This window comes from Saimiri boliviensis, chromosome 2, assembly GCF_048565385.1.
Source record: "Saimiri boliviensis isolate mSaiBol1 chromosome 2, mSaiBol1.pri, whole genome shotgun sequence".
Lineage (NCBI taxonomy): Eukaryota > Metazoa > Chordata > Mammalia > Primates > Cebidae > Saimiri > Saimiri boliviensis.
The window spans coordinates 65,222,688-65,249,800 of record NC_133450.1 but is presented as its reverse complement, the minus strand read 5'-3'; the positions used below and the strand labels follow the sequence as shown (position 1 = coordinate 65,249,800).

The window sequence follows — 27,113 nt, the reverse complement described above, 5'->3', positions numbered from 1 at the left end:
ACACCTGGAAGGGTATTTTAAGACACAGTTGTTATATACATACCAAGCAGATGAGACGAGGGAGGAAGCCAGCCGGAGGAGGGAAGGGAGAGAGCACGTGCCGTTCATCAGCGAATGCGGTGGCCAGTCAAATAGGCAAAGTCCCATGGGGAGAGGAATGTCCTACTGGGGCAAAGTAGTCTAGAGCCAGGAACCTTGGCAGAGGCTCTTTTACGCTAAGGCGCTCTCAAAGGGCTTTTCCAAACTCTCAGAGACTTGGAGTGTTCTGGACATTGGGGCCCTCAGACCTGGGTTGGTTTGTTCCATTCTCTCCTTTCCCCAGGAGACTGCTGAGGCCTGGGGGAGCCAGGTAACAGGCAAGGCCACCTCCTGACACCAGACTGGGCGTGCACCAAATGCTCTGGGTGGAGCCTCACACACCTGCACTCTCAGTCCTTGGTAAGATGCACTCACCCGATTGAAAGAGGAGCAGGGTGGCCTCCAGGGCCAGGGCGCAGAGCAAGTGTCCATGGATCTGTGCAGAGGAGACCGGCCTTGGCTCCAGGTCAGCAGCCCCCAAGAGGCTGAGGGTTTGAGACTTGGTGATTCTTGGTAGATCTGTCCTCCTTCCTCTTTTTTTTTTTGAGACGGAGTTCCGCTCTTGTTACCCAGGCTGGAGTGCAATGGCGCGATCTCGGCTCACCGCAACCTCTGCCTCCTGGGTTCAGGCAATTCTCCTGCCTCAGCCTCCTGAGTAGCTGGGATTACAGGCACGTGTCACTATGCCCTGCTGATTTTTTGTATTTTTAGTAGAGACGGGGTTTCACCATGTTGACCAGGATGGTCTCGATCTCTTGACCTCGTGATCCACCCGCCTTGGCCTCCCGAAGTGCTGGGATTACAGGCTTGAGCCACCGTGCCCGGCCCCTCCTTCCTCTTGAACAAACCAACCTTGGCAACATGAGTGCCAAAGGCTAACCTGGCAACTTCTCTTTATCTGAATGAGCTTGTCAATCAATGCTGAGGCTGGCGACTCAGGCATGTCCTGGGCTCAGGGCAGCTGTGAGTGCAGGCATGCTACACAGCAGGGAGAAACAAATCCAGGCAGGTAAGGGGTAAGACACAAAGACTTCTTTCTAGTTAAGAGCAAAAGAGAAAGGCGCCAAGCTCAGTGGATGCTGCATGACCATCGAGACCCAGAGCAGGGGCCGTCTGAGCCCCAGAGAATGGTGAGAAATTCCACCTGTCCATTAGAGTGGAGATAAAGTTCTCTAGGGCAGCGTCGGCCCTGAGGAGTTCAGAGAGCTGATCTCTTTTACCTCCATCCCCACTCCCATGTCAAGAAGGCAGATGCTGGTCTCCCATTTCACAGATAGGAAGAGTGGATATGAAACCTTCAAAAGTGATGGAGTCAGGATTCCTGGTGGGTCGGCCACTCACTGCTCTGTGCCCTTGGTGAGTCCCTTCCCCTTTCTGGCCTCCACTTCCCCATCTGTAAAAGGGGGTGATTAGAGAAGGGCATTTCAATGGGATTCTCAGTTTGTAATGCCTTTAACTCTTGGGTGAGTGTTAGGTACAAAGGTTTCCAAGGGCCTCAGCCTTGATGCTGGGAGAGACTTCTTACAGGATATTCTCCCTAGACCTTTAGGCTCAGCAATTTAAAGTCAGTCTAAAGGTCCAGACAACATGTGGGGTTGACACAGCCCAAAGAGAGCCCCCGAGTCCTCACTGGGGGGGTCTCTGGGACCAGCACCCCATGGTGGAAAAGCAATTCAGGCCTGAGATGGGTTGGAAGCAGCAGGCCCAGTGGGCCCAGAATGCCACATTCTGAGTGACAGCCGTCCCCTCTGGCTGAGTTCAGAAGCAGGCGGTGTAGGGGAGGGGTGCTGAGGAATCAAAGACAGCAGCAGGACTAAAATCCAGGAAGGTGGGAAGTAAGGAGCAGGAATTTGGGACCAGCATCTGAGAAAACAGAAAAATCCAGAAAAGTGAAAATGAAGGGCTTGATCCAGGCTGGAGAGCAAAGCAGGAAGGCAGTGGAACCTCAGTGTGAAGTCACACTGGAATAACAGGGCAGAATCTTCAAGAATACATGGTTTGGCTCGAGTATGTCAAATGTTAAATGATTTTAGATCATAATTACTAATGAGAGACTGAACTGTACTTCCCATAATTAATCATCGAAGACTCCAAGACAGAAAACAGGAATAAACACAGCATTTATTTTTTCCTTAAGCTGAAGCAAAGGAATGCCTGGTGACAAAAGGCATCGCCTGCTCACATTTCAGGGCCTGCCCTGGGCTCATGAAGCTCCTGGTCTGTGGCTTTCGTCCTTAGTGAGGACGGGGTGGCCCGGTGCCATGCCTCCCTGGCCAGCACTGGGAAAAATGCTGCAGTGGTAGGAGAAATCCAGCACCAAGCAGAAAATGTCTGCAGAGACTATCCCTGAGCCAAATGATGTTGTTTTGAGCGGGAGGGTTGCTGGGCACTAGGCAGGAGTCAGGCGGATGGCTGGCAGAGGTTCTTCACTGCCATGGAGGTGACATTGCTTTTCTTCCAAGGAGGACACTGATGCCCAACAAGGAGAAAATGTTGTGAGCTAAACAAGCGCAGTTTCAAAAGGATGTGAGGAAATAGCTTACATCGTAAGAAAACTTTCAACTACGGCCGAGCGCGGTGGCTCAAGCCTGTAATCCCAGCACTTTGGGAGGCCGAGGCGGGTGGATCACGAGGTCGAGAGATCGAGACCATCCTGGTCAACATGGTGAAACCCCGTCTCTACTAAAAATACAAAAAATGAGCTAGGCATGGTGGCGCGTGCCTGTAATCCCAGCTACTCAGGAGGCTGAGGCAGGAGAATTGCCTGAACCCAGGAGGCGGAGGTTGTGGTGAGCCGAGATCGCGCCATTGCACTCCAGCCTGGGTAACAAGAGCGAAAACTCCGTCTCAAAAAAAAAAAAAGAAAACTTTCAACTACCTGGCTCTTACCCTGTATCTGTTCCACCAGTACCTCCCCTTACTCCAACCCCTCCACCGGGTTTGCCCCTCTGATGGGATTTGACAGGCTCGTCTTAATTGGTTATTGCCACCGCTATCACCTGCAGCCTCAAAAACAAGGTGGTGGGCACGGCAAACCCAGTGAGACCCACGTGGTCTCCCTCTCTCCTCCCCAGAGGTGCCTGCCCTCCTTAAGGCAGTAGTGAAAGCCATGAAAGGGCCTTGGTGCTGTGGAAAGCAAGGGAGGCTGTTTTCACCTAGGTTTGGGATAAGGGTGGAGGCCATAGAAGAAGCTCCCTCACCCTGGACCAGGATGGGAAGAAGATCCTGCCTTGCATGGACACCATGATCACGATCTACGGAGGGAACCACCTTACACATGGCTGAGGATGCATCCCAAGTCACCATCCAGGGACGAGGGTGTGTTCCAATAGAAGACTGGGGAGTGACTAATAGAAACACCACTGCCTGAGAATTCACCTGACCTGAGGGAGCAGAGCTTGGGTATCTGAGCTTATTGTTATTATTTTTCCCTAGCAGGAAATGATACTTGTGTGACATGAAGGGGTGAGAGGACCAGGTTGGCCCTAGGCCAGGGTGACAAGCCCCCACGGCTGCCTGTCCCATTCCCTGGCGCTCCCAAGGGCCAAGGCTGTTCCTTTCTTTGTTCATCTGTAATGCTGGGATGCTGGCAGGGACGCTCTGGGCTGAAGGGCAAAGTGACGGTAGTGAATTTGGGCCCCAGAAAGGGGCTCCTCACAGCAGACGGGGGCTGCCGTCTGGACTTGCTCGGCCCCCATCTCTTGGCACCTGTCATGTCAGCATGCCAGACTTGGTGCCCCAGCCCACCTGGGTGGCCGTTTCAGCTTCGGGGTCAGGCCTTGGGGCCTGATGTCTAGCCTAGAGGGCAAGCTCCTCTGCGGAGAAGGGCGAGAGAGCGCACAGGGGGCCTGGTCCAGGAAAAGTGCAAATCCTTATAATTCATCATTTTGGTTTCTGGTTAGGAACTCAGACTCTGAAGAGTGTGATGAGTGTAAGTCTGTTTCTCAGAGGGGAATCCTCTCTGAGTAAACTGAGAGAACTGAAGGGCCAGGCCTTAGAGTGCTGTGAAGCCAACAGACAGCTGCGCCTGGACGTAGTTGCCCTCAGAACACGCCTGCGCCTGGACACGCCTGCGCCTGGACACGCCCGCGCCTGGACATGCCCGCGCCTGGACACAGCTATGCCTGGACACTCCTGCACCTGGACACGCCTGCGCCTGGACAAGGCTACGCCTGGACACGACTACGCCTGGACACGGCTACGCCTGGACAAGCCTGCGCCTGGACACGGCTACGCCTGGACACTCCTGCGCCTGGACACGCCTGCGCCTGGACAAGGCTATGCTTGGACACGACTGCGCCTGGACACGCCTGCGCCTGGACACGGCTACGCCTGGACACGCCTGCGCCTGGACAAGGCTACGCCTGGACACGACTACGCCTGGACACGCCTGCGCCTGGACACGGCTACGCCTGGACACTCCTGCGCCTGGACACGGCTACGCCTGGACACGCCTGCTCCTGGACACGCCTGCACCTGGACACGCCCGCGCCTGGACATGCCTGCGCCTGGACACAGCTATGCCTGAACACTCCTGCACCTGGACACGCCTGCGCCTGGACAAGGCTACGCCTGGACACGACTACGCCTGGACACACCTGCGCCTGGACACGGCTACGCCTGGACACGCCTGCGCCTGGACACGGCTACGCCTGGACACTCCTGCGCCTGGACACGGCTACGCCTGGACACTCCTGCGCCTGGACACGGCTACGCCTGGACACGCCTGCACCTGGACACGGCTACGCCTGGACACGCTTGCACCTGGACACGCCTGCTCCTGGACACGCCTGCGCCTGGACACGGCTACGCCTGGACACTCCTGCGCCTGGACACGGCTACGCCTGGACACGCCTGCTCCTGGACACGCCTGCGCCTGGACACGCCCACGCCTGGACATGCCCGCGCCTGGACACAGCTATGCCTGGGCACTCCTGCACCTGGACACGCCTGCGCCTGGACAAGGCTACGCCTGGACACGGCTACGCCTGGACACACCTGCGCCTGGACACGGCTACGCCTGGACACGCCTGCACCTGGACACGCCTGCGCCTGGACACGGCTACGCCTGGACATGCCTGCGCCTGGACACGCCTGCGCCTGGACACGCCTGCACCTGGACACGCCTGCACCTGGACACGCCTGCTCCTGGACACGCCTGCGCCTGGACACGCCTGCGCCTGGACACGGCTACGCCTGGACACTCCTGCGCCTGGACACGGCTACGCCTGGACACGCCTGGTCTAGACACGCCTGCGCCTAGACACAGCTACCCTCAGGACATGACTGCACTGGGATATGCGTGCCCTCAGGCAGGTGCCTGCTCCCTGAGCCTCTCTCAGCTGTGATTGCCCATGTGGACAGAGAGCAAGCAGCCAGGGACACACATGTCACCAGGGAAGACTCTGCTGGCTCCAGCAGGGCGCTGCTCCACAGCAGCCCCTGTCGAAGGATAGTGACACCCATGTCTCCCAAATGTGGTACAGAGTCTGACAAGGAAGAGTGTGCCTGGGGAAAACAGAGCTGAGTGTATGAACTCAGGGATGGGGGTGACTGCCTCCACCAAGGGTCCTCGAGCAGAGGGCTCTCCTCCAGCCTTCTCCCATGCTCGGCCCTGGAGCCAGCATGCAGATCAGCCTGGGGACCTGACTGTGCCCAGCACACTGAGCGGCAGCCCCACTTACAGCCTCACAGGGCCTCCCTGACACCCCACTGTGCTAGATGGCTCCGTTAATCAGCCTGACCAAGCCTCCATGGTCTCACGTGAAATCACATGGTTGAATCATCTAGTCCTGCCTTGAAGTGATTTCCCACACTCCTGGTCAGCAAGGGCTGTGCCAAGGCCAAGCCAGCACACACCCAAAGCCTCTGCACCAAGGCAGGAGTCCTGGCTGGAGAGACACAGTTGGTTCTGATGACATCTGCTCAAAATCCATGTTAGGGAAGCCACCCGGTGCTCTGGGGGCCTTGTCTGGAAGAGGGGATCAGGACACCTGACCGGTCTGCTTACAGGTATTGCTCTGCTCTCTCCTGCCTGGCCCCCCACCTGCCCCTGACATGGTCAATGCAGGAAACTGAGCTGTATGAAACATGGGGCCTCCCCTCAAGGAGCTTCCAGTCAGAGGCAGATCTGCGACCAAAGACTTCCCGGTTGGTTCACCCAGGGTTTCAAGAGAAGGGAGTCAGGGGTTGAGGGCCCCTCTGCGTGTGGGTGGTGGTCAAGAAAGGCTTCTCAGAGGAGGCAACACTTAAGCCAGGCTGCCCTCCAGGTTGGGGACTGGCTCCCACCCTGGCCATGGGAGGGGCCCATCTCCAAGGAGCAGGGAAGCCCAGTTCAAGACCCTCTGAGACTCACCAGAAGCGATGCTGCTTTCTGTCTCTGCCTGAGAACGAGTCACCCAGGGGTTACTCTACCAATGTACTCCTCCACCCTTTTCCACCTTGAAACCCAGGCCCTGGCTCTGCAGAAACAGGCCGCAAGCAACACTCAAAAGCGAAGCATCGTGCTCACGGCCGACCACGTGCCAAGATATATTCTGATATCGACTCCTCCAACCAGTGAAAGTCAGTCACACTGGTGCCAACAGGGAAGCTCCACGGGGCCAGGAGATGACTCACTCACTGTCAAACAGACGCAAAGGAGCTCCCAGCCGAGGCGCGACCTGGATTACGGGTGACACTCAGAGCTGATATTCACGGAATGCCAGGCACCCTGCTATCTCATTTAACCCACACAGCAACACCACTGGGCACTGTAATTACCCCCATTTCACTGTCGAGAAAAATGGAAGCAGAGAGAGATGGAGGGAGTTATGTCAGGGTACGCAGTTAGTAAGAGACAAAGCTGGGACTGGAACCCAGGCAGGTGGCACCAGCACCACGCTCCTGATCTTTGCGCCATCCTGTCACTGAAGCTTTGGGCTCCTAAGGGACCACACCAACATACAATCTCACGACCTTCTTGTTCTGCTTCTGCTCCTAACTTATAAGTGACCTGGGGCAGGTCACCAAGAGGAGGGTCCCCATCAGTAAACAAGAAAGTCCCCTCTCACTGTGTACTTGGAGAGCACACGCAACAGATACAGCATATGAGGCTCCAAAGTTCTTTGTAGAGAAAAGTTATCCTTATGCCAAGTATCAATAATTGTTGAAAGGGCTTCACACAGCTATCAAAGAGGTAAAGACCATCAAGCAGCTATTAAGAAGAGTGTGGCACTGGACAGAAGACAGAGCAGAGATGGTAGACTCAGCATCTAGCAGGAGGCACTACTTTGTCCTCGGCACTGTGAGTTGTAACTGCAGTTACAGTGAGTGAAGGGAATAGGGAAATGAAGGCCTGTGCCCTTTCCAGGGTCCTCTCAGCAAGCACACAGACGCAGCGGAAGGCTGGGCACTCAAGATTTCATAAGCCTTGCTGCAGAGAAAAAAAAAGTCACTCTCCTCAATTTGGAAGGCATTTTTTAATTATAAAGGCAAACAAACTACAATTAACAGATGAAAGGGCCTTCTCACTAGACTGTCAGGAAGCTTTGTTTCCTGCCAGTCATTCTTTCTATGTATGGAAAGAAAACTGATACTTCGGATGAAAGAGATCCATTTCTAAAGATGGCCATTTGAAAGAGGAAGGGTATTTCAAGTCGATTTCATCAGCTTACTTGTGCCTGGGCCTTTTCCAGAGGAACAGAAGGGATCAAAAGATGTCTCTTAAAGACGTTTCTCCGAGGGAAAACTGCGGATATGCAGATGCGTGAGCCTGTCCTGCCTGTCTGGACCCAGATGGCCCTCACTAGACTGATGGATAAACTGGACAGACACACAGACACCTAGTGCCAGTCTCCAGAGGAGCCCCGGGAAATCTGTCAACCTCAGGCTGAATCTCTCCTCCCACAGGGACACGAATTGGAAAACAAGGTGCTAACTAATAAAATAGAAGACAGTAATTTTTCCCAAATCTCAATGAACAGATGGACAACTTAAAAGATGGCAGAGAAAAACACCAGTGTTCTGTAATTTAGCAGTGCCAGGCAAGCCACAGCTCACCTCTTTCCCCCGATTCCAGCCCTCTCTGCCTCCTTCCAGCTCATCACGCGGAATGGGATGAGATGTTTTCACACAGCAAACTAGCATGTAAGCTGGAAGACAGTTTAAAGAAAGCTCCGACTTCAGGCCCCTCTTTGAACTTCAGAAGATTTGCCTTCTCAGAGTGGTGTCGTTAGTCAGCAGTGTCGTTAGTCAGCCTTTGGAGCTGTTAAAACAACTGAAAATGTAGTCATAATCCATAAGACATATCCACTGCACCTCACATCGCGGGGCCGTCCTCCCAAACCTACCATCAATCTGCTGCGCCTTCGGGTATTTCATAATAAAATGCATTTTTCAAACAGCTCAGCCAATCTCTGCAAGTCGTCTGCTACTAATGTCGTCCCTTGAAATAGAACGGCAGCACCACTCCTCAAGTTTTTATATTTGATGTTATTCCAGATTTCTGATGTTTCAGAAAACATAAGATCATAGAGGAACGCCTCAAAGACAACCCGTGTATGAAACCTTTAGCCTGCAGCCATCTTGATTGAACTAAGAGGTTTTCTTGTCTCAGAATCCATCCACAGGAGACAAATGAGCACTTTTGAGCCCACCATGCCCCAAACAAAAGGCTTCTTCTATTATTAGGTTGACCCCTTATGGTAACCTGAAAAATGTGTTTTTCCACTGAGCAGCGCTCCTGAGCCAAGCTCCCTGCCAAATGCTTCCCATGCTCCACTCCACTTCAGCCCACCACCTGAGGGCCCCTCCGGATGAGGCACGCAGCCCCCAGTGCCCTCTTGGGGCCAACTGCCTTGGCCCAACCCCAGTCTCTCCTCCCCATCACCTTCCCCTTCTCCTTGGCAAGCTCCACGTGTGGTCTTTCATCACTACTTCCTCTGGAGGAGGGGTCGGGTGAAATGCAGCCCCTCTGCCATTTCCTTGCAAAGGGCCGATGGCTTTCTGTCCCTTTCCAGGCCCTCAGCCTTGTCCTATAAGCTTCATTTAAGGGGGTGGTCCCTTCATGCTTTTAATCTAGATTTTGCGGCTTCTCAGCATAGGCTGTGAAACATCATGGTCTCTGTCCTAGCCCTGGAGATGCTCATCCCGCAGTTCTCCTCCTTCCCCACGGTGGGGGGAGGGGGGTCCATCTCACCGCTGTCCCCTGATGCCCTGCCCATGGTTCTCAGGGCACGGTCCCTCTCTGGCTCCTGGTCCCTCTGGCTCCCCATCCCTCTCGGCTCACAGGCCTCTTCGAAGCTGCCTCACCTAGCCTCACTCCCCTTGCTGTCCATGCCGCCAAGCCCTGGCTGACCCCCACCATCTGCTTCTGCTTCACACCTTTTCTCGCCTGTCAAAGGGACTGGAGGCGGACCTGAGGCTCCTGCTAATATTCTCTAGCACACGTTTGTTCCCCAGCAACACTTCCCCGCCCAGCCTTATCAGCTCCCTTCCACGCAACCTCCTTGGCTCCCTTCCACGTTCTTCTCTCTCCTGAAAGCCCTTGTTCCCTTCTTACTTTCCAATCTCACACTTGCCCTCAAAAGCCCCGGCTGACGTTATCAGAGGGCAACCAGATGTCCCTGTTTGCATAGCCTGTCCCTGTCCTGGTGATTCTGTCCTTGGCCTCAGAACGACTGTCCAGGGATGCTGGTTCTCGGCTCCTTGGACCACTATGAGCCCACACTTCTCTCTTCTCCCCCACCCCAGAACGTAGAATAACTGGCTTGGAAAAAGTTGCTCTGTTTTGTTCTTTCATTTTGCATACTGGGATCTAAAGGCTTTTTAACAGAGCACACGAATAAATGTAAATTTATACACTTATGCAAAAATAATATAAAAATATGCCTTTAGATTTTCTGGAAAAAGTCTGGTCACTCTATGAATTCCTCCCCTTGTCAACAACATTACTTTGTCACTCCTTAGCCCTCTAGCGCGTTGCTCCCTGAAGACCTGCCCATCCTCAATCATCTCTGCCTCCCTTGTCTTGTGCTAACTCATTATTGCTAATAAACACATGATTTCTCTGTTCCCTTCTCACTATATATGAATTTAAACACATACCTGAAGGCTAAAACTATCAGAAGACTGTCGGTTTCCTCTGGGGTTGAATTTACATTTCTCTTTTCAAGTCTGACCTCCAATTTACTGTTCATGAATACTAAAGTCTTTCTTGCCTTTTTTTTTTTTTTTTTTTGAGATGGAGTCTCTCTGTCACTGGAGTGCAGTGGCCTGATCTCAGCTCACTGCAATCTCTGCCTCCCAGATTCAGGCGATTCCCCTGCCTCAGCCTCCCGAGTAGCTGGGAATACAGGCACGTGCCACTACACCCAGCTAATGTTTTTTGTATTTTGGTAGAGACGGGGTTTCACCATGTTAGCCAGGATGGTCTCGATCTCCTGACCTCTTGATCTGCCCACCTCAGCCTCCCAAAGTGCTGGAATTACAGGTGTGTGCCACCACGCCTGGCCCCATTCTTGCTTTTTAACAATACTAACAGGTTTGCATTTCTGCTTAAACTGTAGGCCTCTCACAAGCTGGTGATCTGGTGCCTGCTGCCACTTACAACTCCTGGCATAACTGTTCTCTGCCATCACCAGTAGCCACCTGACCACCACCTGTGACAGACAACGAGGCTTCCTTCTTCCCAGCAGCCTCCTTGTCCTCTGGCTCTGTGCCTTCCTCTCTGAGCATCGGGGCTGCTGCAAGCACACTTTCCACCCTCTGGGTTTTTTTCCATGACCCACGACCTGTCTCACAGTTGGCTCCTTCCCTTGGAGCCTCCATGGCTGGCTCTTTGATGCTCCCTGGGGCTCTGTTCTTCAAACTCCTTCTAGTTTTGACCTTCTGACCCTGGCCTGCCTGGCCAGGGGCAGGCCTCGCTGGCTGCCCCCTCGCTGCTCTCCCTGCATGCCAGGCAACTGTCAACGCTCAGCTCTGTTTCCGCTGCCCTCTGCCACACAGGTCAGGGGCCTTGCCTCCTCCCTGGGGCTTGATCTGGTAAGACAGCCTCTCATCTCCCTGCTGATACCTTCCTCTTAACTCGGGGGCTTGCAAACCAACCGGACTTCCGTGAGGGTAGTGACAGAACCTTTTGTGACTTAGCAAGAGATGTCAGTTCTTGGATTTAATCTGTCTCTGTGATGTGCTGGTGTGAATATTATCCCCATTTAGATAGCTGAGGTAAATGGGGCACCAAGAGGGTGAATAACCTGCCAAGGCCCCACAGCAAATGAGGAGCCAGAGCTGTGATTCTCACCCGAGCCAGCCTGGCTCTGGGGCCTCCTCCTGGGCCTCTAGCATACATGTGAAGGCCCCTTCATCCCTTCCTCCATCTGAGGCCACAGAAACACAGCTTTCCTGTGTAGCTGTAGGGAATAGGACAGAGAGGGAATGTGATGTCTCAGGGTTGAAGAAGAGCCTGTGGGGTCCGGGAGCTGCCCCTCCACAGGCACCAGAGGGTCCTGCAGAACCAGTGGGACAGGGACCTGCCCTTGGCTGCGTGGGGCTTCTCCCGGCTGTGGGCTGGGCTCTTGGGGGTAGGCTGGGGAGAACACAGGCCAGGTGCCTCATTTAGAAGATCCCCAAGAAGGAATGTTCAAGCCACCCTTTGGGAGTCACACTGATTAGTCACTAGGCAAAGTTTCTGACTGTGAGACTCCAAACTCAAAATCAGTAGTCTCGTTCTTCTCCATCTGCCTCCAATCTGAAGGGTTTTTCAGTATCTCAGGACACACTGAGAGAGGTTTTAATAGTTCACTGTTACGACCCCTTTCTACTGGCAGGACCTCCAAAGCAGCTCATGTCTCCCAGGGTTGGAAGGCTGTCGTTGCCCCGGCCTCGCTCACCAGCTCCCTGGTGCTGGGTCAACTGCTTGTTCCTTTCAGAAAGGAAAGCATCTGGCATTTGTCAGATGTCTCAGGTGTCTTGAAAAGCTCCAAAGGTGAAACAGAAAACTCTCCTGGTACGATTTTCCTATTTGATCTTTTGTCTCGTGTTCTCCTTGGGGATGAACAAGAAACACTTCCCTGAATAATTCATAGGCCCCGAGATGGAAACATGCAGCCTCTTTTTAATACAACGCCTGGGGACGTGGTGGGGACTGCACCTCTGCTAGATGCTCTCAGCAAGCACAGAGATCTGAAAAGCTCTTTGCAAATTCCTCTTACAATAGTGAGACAAAAATTAAAAACTGTGCCATATTTTTAATAAAACAGACTAATGTTTGGATAATATGTAAAATTATTTATAAATCCGTGTGTGGCTACAAAAAAACTCACAATGGGAAATTAGAAAAAATTAAGTAGCTGTAATTATGGTAAGGTTTATTTTTAAAACTGAAAATGACTGTCTTCAGTTTACTATTTCATGAGCACCTACTAGGTCCAGGAACTCCGCTAGAATGATTATGGAAATCATTTCATTCTTTCTCGCCACATCCCACTGGGGTAGAAGCCCAATTCACAGAAACACACCAAGGCTCCTAGATACAGTGACAAGGTTAAGTGACAAGTCCAAGCTTCCCCAGGAGTCAGACTAGGGCTTAGTTTGAGCACAGATCTAACTCGTAAGCACTAGCACTAACACTCTCCAAGGCGCCTAATTTCCAGTGTGTCAGCATTTGCTACGAGAAACCAACAGTTAGTACCCAGCCCCTTCTACATTTTGCAACATTAAAATGGCAAGATAATGAAGGCTTTGGGATGCTTCTGGGAACGTTTTACTTACTCGTTACAAAGCCACATCTTATTAGTGTTGGACAGACACAGCCTTCTAGTCCAATGCCTTCATTTTGCAGAAAGGACACTGAGGTGCTGAGGGCTTAGGGGCCTTTCCTGAGATTAAAGAGCAAACCACTGATGTCGCTGGGACCAGAACTCTGTCCTCGGACTCCCTGTCCGGTGCTGACTCTTCCATATCACACACTACCGCCTGACTATGGGTGCTAAGCCTCCAAGGGTGTGGACACGAAGGCCCTGAGCTTTGTAATAACACAAGGCTTTTCTTTCCTGTGGTTCATTACATCAGTGATGTCTACTGCTAAAAATGAAACAATTCGGAACCAAAGCCCAGCATGCAGGCCCAGAGAATGCAGCACGGCTTTTCACCAGCTTCCCAGACCTTGTGAATTTCAATTTAGACCCGCGCAGGAGGACGACAGAGGGCTCGTGAGGCAGCTTCACTAAGGTATGTTCTCAACAGACAGAACCTCCTGAGTGAACAACAGTCTCCCCACGTAGCTGAAACCAACACGGCCAGGTGGCCGGCTCCAGGATCTCTCAAGACTGATCCATGGCAAGGGGCGGGGGCAGCAGGGCAACTCCAGGCTTCTGGCCTGGGCTACAGAAGAACGTGTGCTCGTGGAGCGCCACCACACCCCCACGCAGCGCGGACCCTGGAGTGGCTCATCTGCCTCCCACCGCTCAGTACAACACAGCCAGACACTCCCCCGGAAGGATGCCCCCTCCCAGCCAGTGGCTTCAGAGACATGCTGGGGTCTCAGGCTCCTTTAAGGGAAGAGAGCCGCCCAGTTTGTAAACTGGCCTTGAAGTCTCCCGGGATGTGGAAACCCCCGAAGGTGGCTACTGCAAGCAGTGCAGAGGCCGAGATGGCAGTGACAATGCCGCGCGGCCACAAGATGTCTTTATCAAACCCAGAGCCACAGGGTGGCTTAGACTGCTGGCCAGGAGGCCACAGCACCTAACAGGACCTCAGGTGGGCTGAGGGGATGCACAGCCAGCTCCGGAGGGCGCCACTGGCATCAGCTATGGTAGAAACAATGCTCTCTGGCTTCAGGCCATGTGACGGCCTGGCAAGCTAACTGCATGGAGCCTTTGGAACCAGAAGAGGATGTGAGGGTCACGTGCTACCTGCCGCTTCCAAGGGCTGTCCCCGTGCCAGAGTGAAGGTGCGGCCGGGCCGCGGACTCACCAGTCGCTGCATGCTCTTCACGTGGGTGGGGCTGATGGCTAGGGCCTCCTCATACCACCGCCGCGCCTCGTCCACGCTTCCCCGCAGCTCGGCAATCTGGCCACGCATGTAGAGGACGTTGTGGGACATTGGGAAGAGGTTGGCAGCTTCTTGGGTACAGGCTGTGGCTTCTGCAGGCTTCCCGATGCCGATGTAGACTTCAGCTGTGAGGAGAGAGCAACGGCACACGCTTTCCTGGGGCCCCTCTGACGCCCTGCGAGTGGCCTCTGACGCTCGTGTTCCCCGAATGGGAGTCTGGCGGGGCCGGAGCCAGCTGATCCCTGCTCCGAGTAGAAATGGCTGCCGCCGACAGCTCCTCCCGTCCACGCCTACACAGGGACTGGAGTCCCTCAGCTGCGGGCCTTGCAGGGCAGGCGTAGGTCACCACCAGACAGAGGGCAGTGAGGCCTGCCTGGTCACTGTCCCGACCTCCGAGGACACCCACCCTCAGGGTCCACCTGGGGCTCCTCAGTGTCTGGACAGAGGCTGGCCCGGCCTACCCTTGGCTCTGACCGCCATAGAGAAAGGGCCAGAATGAACACGGGGACAAGCAGACCAGAGGACCACAGACCCTCAGAGGGCCACGGCTCTGCCCTCTGACCTAGTCTCCTGATACCAAGAAGCGTGATGGGGCTGCAGGCCTCGGCTTTCATGCTCACAGGCATGATGCAAGATGGCTGCCCCGCCAGACCTGGCCTGAGCCCACTCCTGACCAGGGAAAGCTGGTGCACCCCGTAAACTCTTATCTGTATCACAGTGACAACACCCTTTGACAAACCAAGCTGTCACTTTTCAAACAAGCTGTTAATGACCCTCCCACTGACCCCAGGCCTCAACTCTCTCACCTCCACGTGGAGCCAAACCCCTCTGCAGCCCTGGCCTCCCGGAAGAGCCTTTCAGTGTTTCCGAGGGCCGCCTCCTGCCTCCCAGGTGACACTTGTTGAATATCCAGGGGGAACGCCTCACCTGGACCCTAGGGCCTCTTCTCCCGAGGTCTTGCCAGCTGAGGCACCACCATCTTTCTAGTCAGCTGGGCCTGAGGTTTCAGAGACCTCTGAGTCGCCGTCCCCCCCACCCCCCCACGACCCCTCTCCAGGGCCAGCAGGGCCACCTGGTCAAGTCTGCAGCCCAGAGCCTCACGCAGGGGCTGCCCTGCTCTGCCGGGGCTCACGGACCCCTTCTCCCACCTGCTGCCAGATCCTTCCTCAGCGCTTTTGCCTTGACCGCTTGTGTACCCCACAGTAAAAGAGGTTTTCACCCCATCTCCCAGTTATGTGCATGTTTGTATGAATTAATACATTACATGTCATATAATCCACAACAGCACATGAAATAGAAATGTTAAAAGAAAATGACAAAAAAAGAAAGTTTAGGCCGGGTGCTATGGCTTGTGCATGTAATCCTAGCACTTTGGAAGGCTGAGGCGGGCAGATAGCTTGAGGTCAGGAGTTCGAGACCAGCTTGGCCAACATGGTGAAACTCCATCTCTACCAAAAATACAAAAAAAATAGCTAGTTGTGGCGTTGCCCGCCTGTAATCTCAACTACTAGGGAGGCTGAGGCAGAAGAACCGCTTGAACCTGAAAGGTAGAGGTTGCAGTGAGCCGAGATCATACCACTGCACTCCAGCCTGGGTGACAGAGCGAGACTCTGTCTCAATAAAAGAAAGATGTACTATTTTCCTTGTGCACCTTACCGTGCCATCTCCTGGAGCCCACTTTGGAAGCTGCCTTGACTATGCAGAGCCTCCCCTCCCTGCCTCCTGTCCCCTCCACAAGCCTATCCTCCACAGCTGCTGCCAGGTCAACCCTGAGGCCAACCTCTGGGGCAGCAGGCACCTGCTCTGAAGCCCTCCTTCCCTGGGGCCTGTGGCTTCTGCGCCTGCCCGGCAGGCAGCCACGCCGTGGCCCTGTGCTCTGATTTTCTGTCTGTATGCCCCCACTGGAATGTGGGCTGTAAGCGACATGAGGGCAGGGATGGTATCTGTGCTGCCTGCTGCTGTGCCCCCAGGGACTAGGACAGTGCCTGGCACATGGTCAGAGCTCAGTGAATCACTGAATGAATGAATGATAACAGTAACAATAGTAGTAGATTAAACATGTGCTTTGTACCTGGAGGCCTTCCCATTTCTCATTCCATCTGCATGGTGATCCAGTAGGTACTACGATTTTATCCCTATTGTCCAGATGAGCGCCTTGCCCTGAGTTCTCTGGGCAAGCTGGAGGCAGAGCTGGGATCAGAACCCCAGCCACTTGGCTAGGAGCCTGTGCTTGCAGCACCCGCAGAGAACAGCGCCTCCTCTGGCCCAGGGTGACATCAGACTCCTCTGCAGGCCTTGGAGCCAGGTGCTTCCCTGCACCCCTGGGCTCTGGCCTTGCCAGTGCTGCTTCTGCATACACAGTGGGTATCCCGTCTCCACACTTGTGTCGATTCTGTTGCTTGTGCCTGTGATGCTGTCACCCCAGCCTCCTTCAGGGCCCAGATGGATCCCACCATATCAGGAAGCTCTCTGACCATCCCCTTCAGTTGAAGGAAAGCCCAGCCTCTTGCAGCTCCCGATAGCCGGGTCCCTGTATTTCTGTGAGGTCTTGGGTGTGCCTGGGATAGGACGTTCCCAGGACAGCACTCCCCAGGGCAGGCTCTGGGGCAGATCCACCTTTCTGGCCCCCAGCTTCAGGCCCAGGGACGGGAAAATGGTGCATATCTCACAGCTGTGGTCAGTGGTGATGCTGCTGACCTTTCACCTCAATCAGCCTGGCTGGTCCCTGCCTCGAACACCTCACTTCCCTGGTGATGGTATTCGCACCAATGACTGACTCCCCAGGCCAAGAGAAGGCCCTGGTAAAAGCAGGCCTCGCCCGGCCCAGATGCACCCAGTACCTTCTGTCTGTCCTTGCGCCCTCCAGTCCCCTCCTTGCCAGAGAAGACGGAGCCCAGAGGCTTGTGGAGGGGCATCCTGGGTGACTCCTGCAGACACGGAAACCCGGGCAATTCCAGCACCATGCACTGAGCCCTGAAGGTGACAACGCCCAGCCACGCCTGCCTCACAATCTCAGGAGACTCAACTCAAGAGGGACCTCCTGGACTTCTGTGCACACAGGGCCTCTACAGGGACAAAACAAGACATTTCTCTGTCCTTCAGTTAGGACCAGGCAAAACCTCTCCCTTCTGGGAGACAAACACCCACCCTCCTAAGACAGCTGGGCTGTCTGATGCCTTTCAGTAGCACAATTCCCTCGACACCCTCAGCAAAGAGCCAAATGTGTGCCCACTGCGATTTTGGGTTCTCGAGTGTGGCAGCAACAAGGGGAGCGGGACAGAGCGTCCCTCTCACGCCCAGCTCCTGCCTCGCTGCCAAGCTGGGAGTGAGTTCATTTCCAAGATCTCAGTCCCAGAGACGCTGTGGGCTGGTGAGGCCACCCAGCCTCTCCCACCTAGAGCATCGTGAAAAAACGCTGACACGGGAGAGCAGGGATGCAGGTGTTCAGAACAAGAATCAATGTGAGGAAAGCTGTAAACGCCAGTAAGACTGTGTACACGTGATTTCCGTTCTACAGGGGTCCTCCATGAGACCAAACGTGATTCCAGTATCTCACTGGTTGCCAGGTCTGTATACGCCCCAGGTCTGATGCTCCTGCTCCCTTCACGTGATGGGGAAATGGAAGACACAGATGGAACCAAGTCAGGATCAGGTGAGAGAAAGAATCCAGGCTGCCATGGTACTTTTCAGTCCATGGAAGTTGCCGGAGGAATCCCATGGCACTGATAAGGCCTGCGACCCTGACAGATTCGGCAGGAAATGCCCGGCCTGGGGCTGCTCCCAAATCTCTCTCTTTTAAGCTCAAAAGGAAGGACTTAGGGCACCATGTCCTGCAGCGATTTTAAAACCATTTTCCCCAGTGGAGCCTCTTTCTTCCAAAGAGATCTTACCCCAGGTTATGAAAGACTCCTGAGTGGGCGGTGTGGCTACCTCTTGTTTGTCCCCTTCTCTCTGCCTCCGAGACACCACTGGGAACACGAGGGTTCTAGGGATTCCAGTGAGTAAGTCACAGTGTCATGAGAACATGGAGGACTTGGTTCTTGGCCCTGGTCTTCATGTGTGGCCTTGGGCAAGTCGGTCAACTTTTCTGGGCCTGTCCACCTGTCAGGTGGGGGGACTCACTTGGCCCGCAACCCTCCCAGGGCAGTGGCAGGGATAAGACAACATGAGAGTGGCAGGGATCAAGATGACACAAGAGTGGCCGGGATCCAGAAAGGCAAGATCAACCCCAGGCTGTGCATGTTCCTGCCACGTCCATCAGGAGCACAGGCCTTATCAGTGCCGTGGGATTCCTCCAGCAGCTTCCATTCCTCAGGAAGCCTGGAGCCCAAAGCGAGTCACAAATGTTGAGAGGATAACTCTTAGTCAAGCCTCAGCCCTCTTGGAGACCGCAGGGCAAGGAAGCCGAGGTGCAAAGAGATAACTGGATTTGTCTGAGCCCCACAGCTCTATTGCATTGGGTCAGAGTATTTGGGGGATCCAGGTCCAGCCTTTCATTTCACCATGGCCCCTTAAGACAATGACTCTGAATAGGAGATTACACTTTCATGGGGCATAATGTCTTGGGCTCCATGGGTGAAGCTTTAGCTCTGGGGTTTCAGACACCAATCAGGTAGTTTACGATGGGGCTGGGGAAGAGCAGGAAAGGACATCTAAGCTTTGCCACCACCCATGAGATCACTCCAGGATGTGGCCTTCTTTACCTAGGCATGTGGCTGGGCCTCTAGGCTAGAACAAGGTGGCAGGTACTGACTATGAACCTGCACTATGTGAAAAGCCTTCTTTCCTGGGAGTCCGCAGCCCAAACGAGGACCAATTTTCCACCCAGCCTCCCCGGTGGCAGATCTGGGGATTCGATCTCCATCTGCCTCCCTTGTCTTCGTCGGTTCGGAACTCAGGAAGAAAAGAGTATCATTTATACTTTCCCAAAGCCCCCCACATAGAAACAGGATGATTTTCTCACTAAACTGTAGACAACTCCTGGCCACAATCACCTCTGTACCACTCAGCAGAGGATCTAGTGGCTGGTACCCTAGGACACAACCTAGTAGGTGCTCAGGAAAAGTTCACACATTAATGAATGCCGAGTGTGGGTCAGAGCAGGGCAGCCATTTTGGTGGTACAGGCCAACGAAGACAGCTGAAGGCCAGAGAAGCAACAGCAAACGAAATCTCCCTGTTCCTTTCATCAAGGAGTAAATTCAACTGTAAAAGAATAAAGGGCCTTGTGAGCTTATTAAGAGCTACAAGAACTGGTACGAAAGGAACAGAAACACAGTGAAGCAGGTTCTCGGGTTCTGGGAACTGAACGCCATCAGCTGCCACCAAGAGCGCAGTTCAGCGCAAGGTCGCTCCAGCTGCAGGGCAGGCTCCAGAAGCTCATTCTCTGAAGAGAGACATCCTGTCCTGGCCGCTAGTGGCTGACTGCCTCTCACCAAAGGTAAGGGGCTGCTCAGGGTCGCGGACACTTCCTACCTCTTTCCGAGAGCTCCGTAAGCTCTGAATGTTCTCCTGGGCTATTGGATTACTATGAAAAATGTTGTAGATAAAATCTCCCCCCAACCCCTCTTAGTACAAAGCTTCAGTGGCATGAACGTAACCCAAATGCTTTTGCTTGCCATTCAAAATTAGGGCTCTGCTGCCTTTCCAACCTCCTCCTCCCTGTGTTCAATCTCGGCATGCTCTTCCGGGCCTAACAGCTTCTTTGCCCCAAATGCCTTTCAGTTTCCCTCTGCCCAGGGCCCCCCAGAAATCCAGGGCAAGCACTTCTCACCTCCCATTCTTCCTCCACCCTATGTGTGCTCTGGGACAACCCTCATCCCCGTCCGCCCTCCCGCAGTGACCTGCAGGTGTGCTGACCCTCCCGGAGGGCCGGGCCACGCCTGTTCTTCTCTTCTTTGGCCGTCTGACATCTTAGGCCTTTAAAAGGGGCTTTAAATCCCCACTCTTTAAGGTATGTTTCTAGCCCAGATCTGAAATGTAGACTGGCGCATCCAGCCGCCTGCCTGGCATCCTGACTTCCCTGTCCTCAGGCACCCGACACGTCCAAGCTCAAGTGGGACTCTGAAGTCTCTGCCTTCCTGACCCCAGCTCATCAGTTCTTCCCCAGGCTTCCACATGGCAGCAAATGGTATCGCGTCACCCACAGACTCAAGCCCCACACTCAGGTTGCCTTCCATATTCCTCCTTTCCTTTCACCTCTCAACATCCACCCCACAACAAGTCCCAGCAGCTCTGCCTCGAAAGCATCTCAGGGTCCTCTCCTCTTCACTTCCATTGAGACTGCAGACCAAGCTGCTCTCCTCCGTCACCTGGACCAACGCTCCCAATTTCCTGCTCTGCCGGCGTCTACTTTGACTGCCTTCTATCCCATTCTTCACATTTAGCTGGAGTTTTATATATATATATATATATATATATATATATATATATATATATATATATAGTTTGTTTGTTTGTTTTTCCAGAGAGGGGTCTTGCTACGTTGCCTAGGCTATACTCAGTATACTCAGGCAATCCTCCCACCTCAGCCTCCTGAGTAGTGCCCAGCTTGGAGTAATCTTTTGAAAGTGAACCTTTCATGCTCCTTCAAATTCTTCAGTAGCTTTCCAATGCTTTTAGGACTAAGTAAAAGATCTGAACATGGCTAGCAGGGGTGCTAACATGACCCAGGCCCGGGCCCTTCTCCTGCCTCCCTTCGGCAGCTTTACTGCTTACTCCTCAGGGTTCATGCCCCAGGGGGCTGCATTCCTCTAACACTCAGAGCTCAGGCTGCTCCCGGCCTTCCCACGTGCTGCTCTATCTCCAGTGCCTGGCTCCTCTGTGGTACGTGGAGATGCGAGATGATACTGTGTTGGCAACTGAGTGCCTACTGTGGGTTGGGGCCAGGGTTCTGCGGCCACATTGGTTGGGTTTAGATTCTGGCTTTCTAACCCATTAGCTGTGTAACCTTAGGCAAGTGACCTGAAGCTAGGTCTCAGTTTCTCCACCTGTGGAATGGGGTGAATATAGGTATTTCTACTTCATAAGGTTATTATAAGGACTGAACAAATAGACATTTGAAAGTCCTGGGAATAGCATCTGACACATCCAACAGTGCGTGGTAAACGTTAGCTGGGCAGGCTTGACCCCAGGGACGTCGTGTTCTCTCTCACAGGCGTTCCCTGTACAGCGACTGCACACACCACCTGTCTGGGAGCTGTCTTCATCTCGTCACGAACGGGGCAAGCCTAAGGGATTACCCCTTGACCCTGCTGATGCAACCTCTGGTGCCTGGGAGGAGTCTGGGCAAAAGGGCCAGGCCAGGCCAGGGCCAAGGAATTTGCGAGAGAATGGCAGCCTTAAATTTCCAGCAGAAATCAGAAAATCTGATCTTGCACATCTAAGAATAGCCACTGGTTTCAACCGTGAGAGGTGCCAAAGTGAAAGCTATAATTATTAGTAGGTAACAAGCAGAAATTAGCCACCAACCACAAAGTCATTTTTAGCCTTCCCAATGCCAACATTGAAAAATGGGTACCAAGAAGCTGTTTGGCCTGGGAAAGACCCTGGCTCAGGGCTGAAGGGGCTGTGGATGTGCGAATTTCCAACACCAGCCGTAAGGCGTGAATGCAAGGAAGACAAGGAATGGCTCCTGAGGAACCATGTCTTCAGGTGCCACATCCCACGCTCTAATGGGGCTCCCCTGACTTCTGCACAGAGAGACGGCAAAGGGGCTCACTTCTATCTAGCCTGGGCTCCCACATTGCAAGATGGAGAAAATAACCTCCCTCCGACCTTCTTTACAGGACAGAATGTGGACAAATGGTACTGGAAGATATCTGGAACTTTTAGGAAAAGAAACCATAAACATGGGTAGTTGCTTTCTAAGTATCTTGGGAGGCACAGATGCCATAAGAAGAGATTACTGATCAATCTACCTTTTTTTTTTAATTGGCAAAAAAGACAAACAAAAACTTAAACCCTTGGAAGTTGTTTACAACACCTATTTCAGATGCAAGGCAGATTTCTTTGACACACAATAAATATTTAGAAAGGAAAAGCTCAGTATCTAAGAAGATAAATGGTCAAAAGCTATGGGCAGAAAATGGAAATACCATTTTCTACTTGTCAGATTGGCAAAGATCAAGGCTTTTGAGAATTCATTGTGTTGGCAAGGGTGTGAGAAAGTGGACGTTAGCACGCTGGTGACTGGAATGTAAATTGGTATAATTCTGTGGAAGGCAATGGACAAAACCTAGCAAAATTAAAGAGTTACACACCCTTGGATCCATCAGTTTATCTTACAGATAAAAAGAATACACAGTTGGCCTTCAGTATCCACGGGAAGTGGTTCCAGGACCTCCCTCGAATACCAAAATCCATGGATGTTTGAGTCCCTGACAGGATTTGCATATAACCCATGCGCAACCTCCCATGTACTTTAAATCATCTCTAGATGACTTATAATACCTAATACAATGTAAATGCTATTCAATACTTCTTATACCGTATTGTTTAGGGAATAATGATAAGAAGGCAAAGTTTGTACATGTTCAGTACAGACATTTTTTTCAAATATTTTAAATCCAAGGTTGGTTAAATCCATGGATGCAGAACATGAGAATGCGAAGGGCAGATTGTTTATGGTGATATCTACTGAAGCATTATCTGTAATAGCAAAATACTAGAGCAGGGGAGCTCAAACCACATAAGGTAAAACCCAACAGTGCAGTGGAAGCTATTTTCTTCTAAATCTACCTCTTAAAAGGCTACGTGAATGTATGATATGATTCTAAATCTTGACTCAAGCAAAGTCAGTGCTTTGAAAGAGTCAATATGGTACAAATTGATATAACAATCTAAATGTTATCAGCTGAATTTAAGATTCAAATCTAAATGTTAATCAGTAGAGTATTGGTTCAACGATGGTCTAACCATACTTGACAAATCTATTTTTAAAAAACTGGCAAAAAGACAAACAAAAACTTAGAAAAAAAAACAAACAAAACCCTTCTATTCTAGCTGTTACAAAGTATAAGTCACCTTACAGGTGCTGAGGTGCACCTACCTACCAGGTAGCACATTCAGAGAGTGGTAGGGGACGAGGTACAGCGTGTGAGATTTCTAGAAGGTGCACAGAGCGGGTGACAGTGGTTGCCTGTGGGGGACCTGAGTCTCAGGGATAGGAGGGAGACTTTCCATTTTATGGCTTCTCACTTGTGTGCCATGTACCTGTGGAAGCGAGCCCCTACCACACAGCAAGTGGGGACCTGCTGTGGGCAAGCACCCTTCATTTCCTGGGTCTGTCCCCATACAAAGTGGCTAGCGGCACAGGTGTCCTAGTCACGGTCTCCCTGCTGTGCACATCACAGACAAGTGGCCTAGGGACTCTCTGCCACAATAGGCTGGAAATCCGAGGTCGTCTCTGGAGTGGCCTTTCCTGCAAGCCTCAAATCTGGGTCCGCCTTCGCTGTGGGCTCCCATCCCAAGCTCTCAGTGTACTCAGACCCACCAGGAGAGAACAGGCCCACAAAGGCCACACAGACACCATGGCTTTGGGTGTCTTACATTTCTTCTAAAGCCTACAAAATGGATGGACTCTGGCAGTATTGTGGGAGCTGATGATGGATCCAGGAAGCAGATGTTACCTGGTTTCTATGAACTGCCAAAAAAATGAGTCACGTTTATTTTTCCTCTCAGAACAGTGCGACTCAAATCACATCAGGTAAAACCTGGCAGTGCAGTGGAAACTATCTGTCTTCTTCTAAATTTTCCTCTTGAAGGACTGCGTGGATATGATACCATTCTAAATCTTGACTCAAGCAAAGCCATTGCTTTGAAAGAGTCAATATGGCACGAATTCCAAAAGGATCCTAATTGACTCCATTCATTTGTCCTACACGCTAATGCTCACCACGTGCATACAGCACAGGGGCTCAGGGTCTACAGTCACTTTCCACAGTTCAATTCCACCACCTTCTAGAATGGTAAGGCTACATCCATTTACTAGGAAGGAGAACGTGACTGTCTTATGGGCCATGGAATGAGAAATGGATCTTGTGTGATTACATAAAAATTCAAGGACAGGTCCAAGCAGGCTGGGAGCGGTGGCTCACACCTGTAATCCCAGCACTTTGGGAGGATGAGGCAGGTGGATCACTTGAGGTCAGGAGTTTGAGACAGCCTGGCCAACACGGTGAAACCTTGTCTCTACTAAAAATACAAAAATCAGCCAGGCATGGTGGTGGGCACCTGTAATCCCTGCTACTTGGGAGGCTGAGGCAGGGGAATCACTTGACCCGGAAGGTGGAGGCTGCAGTAAGCTGAGATTGCGCCATTGTACTCCAGCCTGGGTGACAAGAGCGAGATTCCATTCCCCCACCACCTCCCCCCAAAAAATAAAATATAAAATAAAATAAAAGGATAGGTCCAAGCTGAATCTTAGCCATCAAGTTCTTCGATATTCCAATAATCAGCTATAAAATTTCCTCCCCAACGGTCATGGCAGGCCACACAAAGTGGGGCAAAGTCTCTAGATAACTGAGTGGGGGCAGCGAGACACCAGGAGAACCTCTCCTGGAATGTGTTGGCTCTCAGGTCACTACATTTCCCGAAAACAAGCAAGAGAAGTGCCACCTTTAAGGTCAGGGGAGCTAGTTCCACTGGGGGGATGGCCTTTAGACGTCACACTTCAAAAACCCAACTTTGAGACCAATTTGAAAGACGACTCTGCCCCTACACCAGCCCCACAAGTTCAGGTTTACCTGGCTTGGGCATTAAACCAGACTCCTTCCCCTTCTGCTCTCTGTAGTCGTTGTTCATGGGGGTGACTGACTAGGACAGGCATCAGAGTCCTCTGCCAGGGCCTAGGCTTTGCATAAGGGAGCTGTGGATGAGGTGCTCCCGCTACTCCTTGGCCCTCAGAGCCAGCATGTCTGGGACCTCGCTGGGCAAGAGGCTGAACGCTGCAGGCGTCTGCAGCAGAGAAGAACAATTGTAAATTCATGACTCATCCCCCTTTTGTGCTTCTGCTTAGAAGAATGTAATTTGTTAATTTACGGTAGTTCTTATGGCTCAATGGAAGATGCCAACACAGAAAGGGCTGACTGAGCTGGGCTCCGAGGCATGCCAAGGCCAGGTAAATCCAACCATGTTTCCAAAGCGAAGGCCTGCCAGTGGTGTCAAACAGGGTGGGACATCCCATGATTAGCCTTGGCAAAACAGGAGTCAACAGAAGGACAGTGGGTGGATAATAAGCACCCTTCTCAGCCAAATGCGGGCTTTCACCAGGCACTGTAAGAGTCAAGCCTGAGAAGGCCCAGGGAGGGTTGTACAGATGAAGCAATGAGACCTGAGGAGTGGAATTACCATTTATGTCAAAATATAAATATGTAAGTAAATCCACAGCCATCATTTCTTGGAAGCGCAGTGTAGTGGGATTCTTGTTATTAAAATGCCTGCACACTGCATTTATTTTCGGGCTTTTTAGTCATGCAGAAGCATCGCTGAGCCAGCGGAGTGCCCTAGGAACTGGGGAACGGGTGCTCATGCCCGTCTCCCAGGCCAGTCTTCAGGTCAGAGGCTGCTGCTGTCTATAAAATCACAGGGAGAGCCATCAGAGAGGGGCAGAGGAGCATAGGTCACATAGGGGCACCAAACACACAGCCCCTTCGCCGGCTTTATAAAGACATCTGTGTCTTTAACACCTCCTGGCCCTCTCTCAGGGACTCCAAGACTTCACTGCCAAGATGTGCCTGGCATTGCACTCATCAACCCTGGGAGACAGGTGCTATTCCTAAGCCCATCACACATAATTGGAAACTGATGCCCTACCCAGCTGGTACAGCTGCGACTCCAGGTTGCTCACAAAGACTGTCTGGGGCACAGCTCTCTGGCACCTCTACAGTACAAACCCTGTATCCCACATGGCAAACTCCCCAAGAATCCTTAGAGTCAAATCCAGAAAAATTTCCTAGATGCCAGCTCTGTGCCAGGGCACTGAGGCAGGGGAGAGGGATCAGGGGATTCAGAGCCACTCGTGGTTCCAGCAAAGAAGTAGTAACGTTTCGCTGCATGACTGCTGAAGCTTTGATCTCTCCTGATGAGGGGCGTGGGCTAAACAGGCAAGCGCCCAGGCTCTGGCACAGCAGCGGGTGGTGGGCAGGGGCGGAGTGGTACCTGCGTGGAGCCAGATCTGTGCCAGTGTCATCCAGGGGTGTAGCGGGCCCTGCTTAGGGGCGCTGCTCTGCAGAGACGAAGCCACTTCTGACAGTGCCTGCTCCACTCTTGAGGCCGCTACTGATGTGGCATGGACTGAGCCTGTGAGAGGTTTTTGAGAAGACTCTATCAGGAGCGAAAGAACAGACCCAACCAACCCACCCCTTCCTACAGACAAGTGCGGAACACACACACCCCTTCCCCCAGGATGTTTCTAAGATTTACTGTCCACAAAGAAATGTGGGCAATCGTGGCCTGGGGCCTTAGTTCCCATCCCTTGGCTTTAGCTCATCTTTTTCTCAACAAACAGAGCACATGCTATGCTAAGTGCCCCTCCAGGAGCTCAGCCTAGCACAGTGTGAGTGCTGGGAAATGAGGGGGGATAGCTAGATATACAGCTGTGATGATTCTAGTGTGCGAAAATGACAAAGGGACATTACAAACACCCCTGTAAGGGCCTAAACCTGGAAACTAAATTGGGGTGGGGGGAGGAGTAGATTTGCCTTCTGGGGAGCATTTGGAGTAGATGTGCTGGCCATTCTCAGGACAAACCCAGCAACTTCCCATTCCCATTTCATTCAAGCCTGGCCTTGGGGAGGTGGGCTACACCCCCGGCTTAGAACCATATTCTAGGGTATTGACTTAAAAACTGCAGAAAAAGCACACTTCTGCCCCATGTATAAGCAGAAGTCACTCCTTAAGGCGCATGCTAAACTAGCAGGGGATGGGATGGGATGGGTTTGTAGCAAAGACTCCTGGGGCTCAGAATATGCGCCTGCCTAATTATTCTGTAAGACCGGCTGTCCT

At 52.5% G+C, this 27,113-nt stretch overlaps 1 protein-coding gene across 6 annotated transcripts in view; it reads right to left on the bottom strand.

Annotated features, from left to right (window-relative positions):
• The window catches only part of TTC7B (tetratricopeptide repeat domain 7B), a 269,079-nt gene that overhangs the window by 26,371 nt on the left and 215,595 nt on the right, over window positions 1–27,113 (bottom strand). For 5 of the 6 annotated variants that reach the window (XM_039469191.2, XM_039469190.2, XM_039469192.2 and 2 more), the window contains 2 exons: window positions 26,268–26,408; window positions 14,032–14,234 (listed from right to left, as the gene is read on the bottom strand). In XM_039469191.2, the coding sequence (XP_039325125.1) occupies window positions 14,032–14,234; window positions 26,268–26,408 (344 nt within the window). The remainder of the gene's footprint in view (window positions 1–14,031; window positions 14,235–26,267; window positions 26,409–27,113) is intronic. The other variant, XM_039469195.2, reaches the window with a different exon arrangement.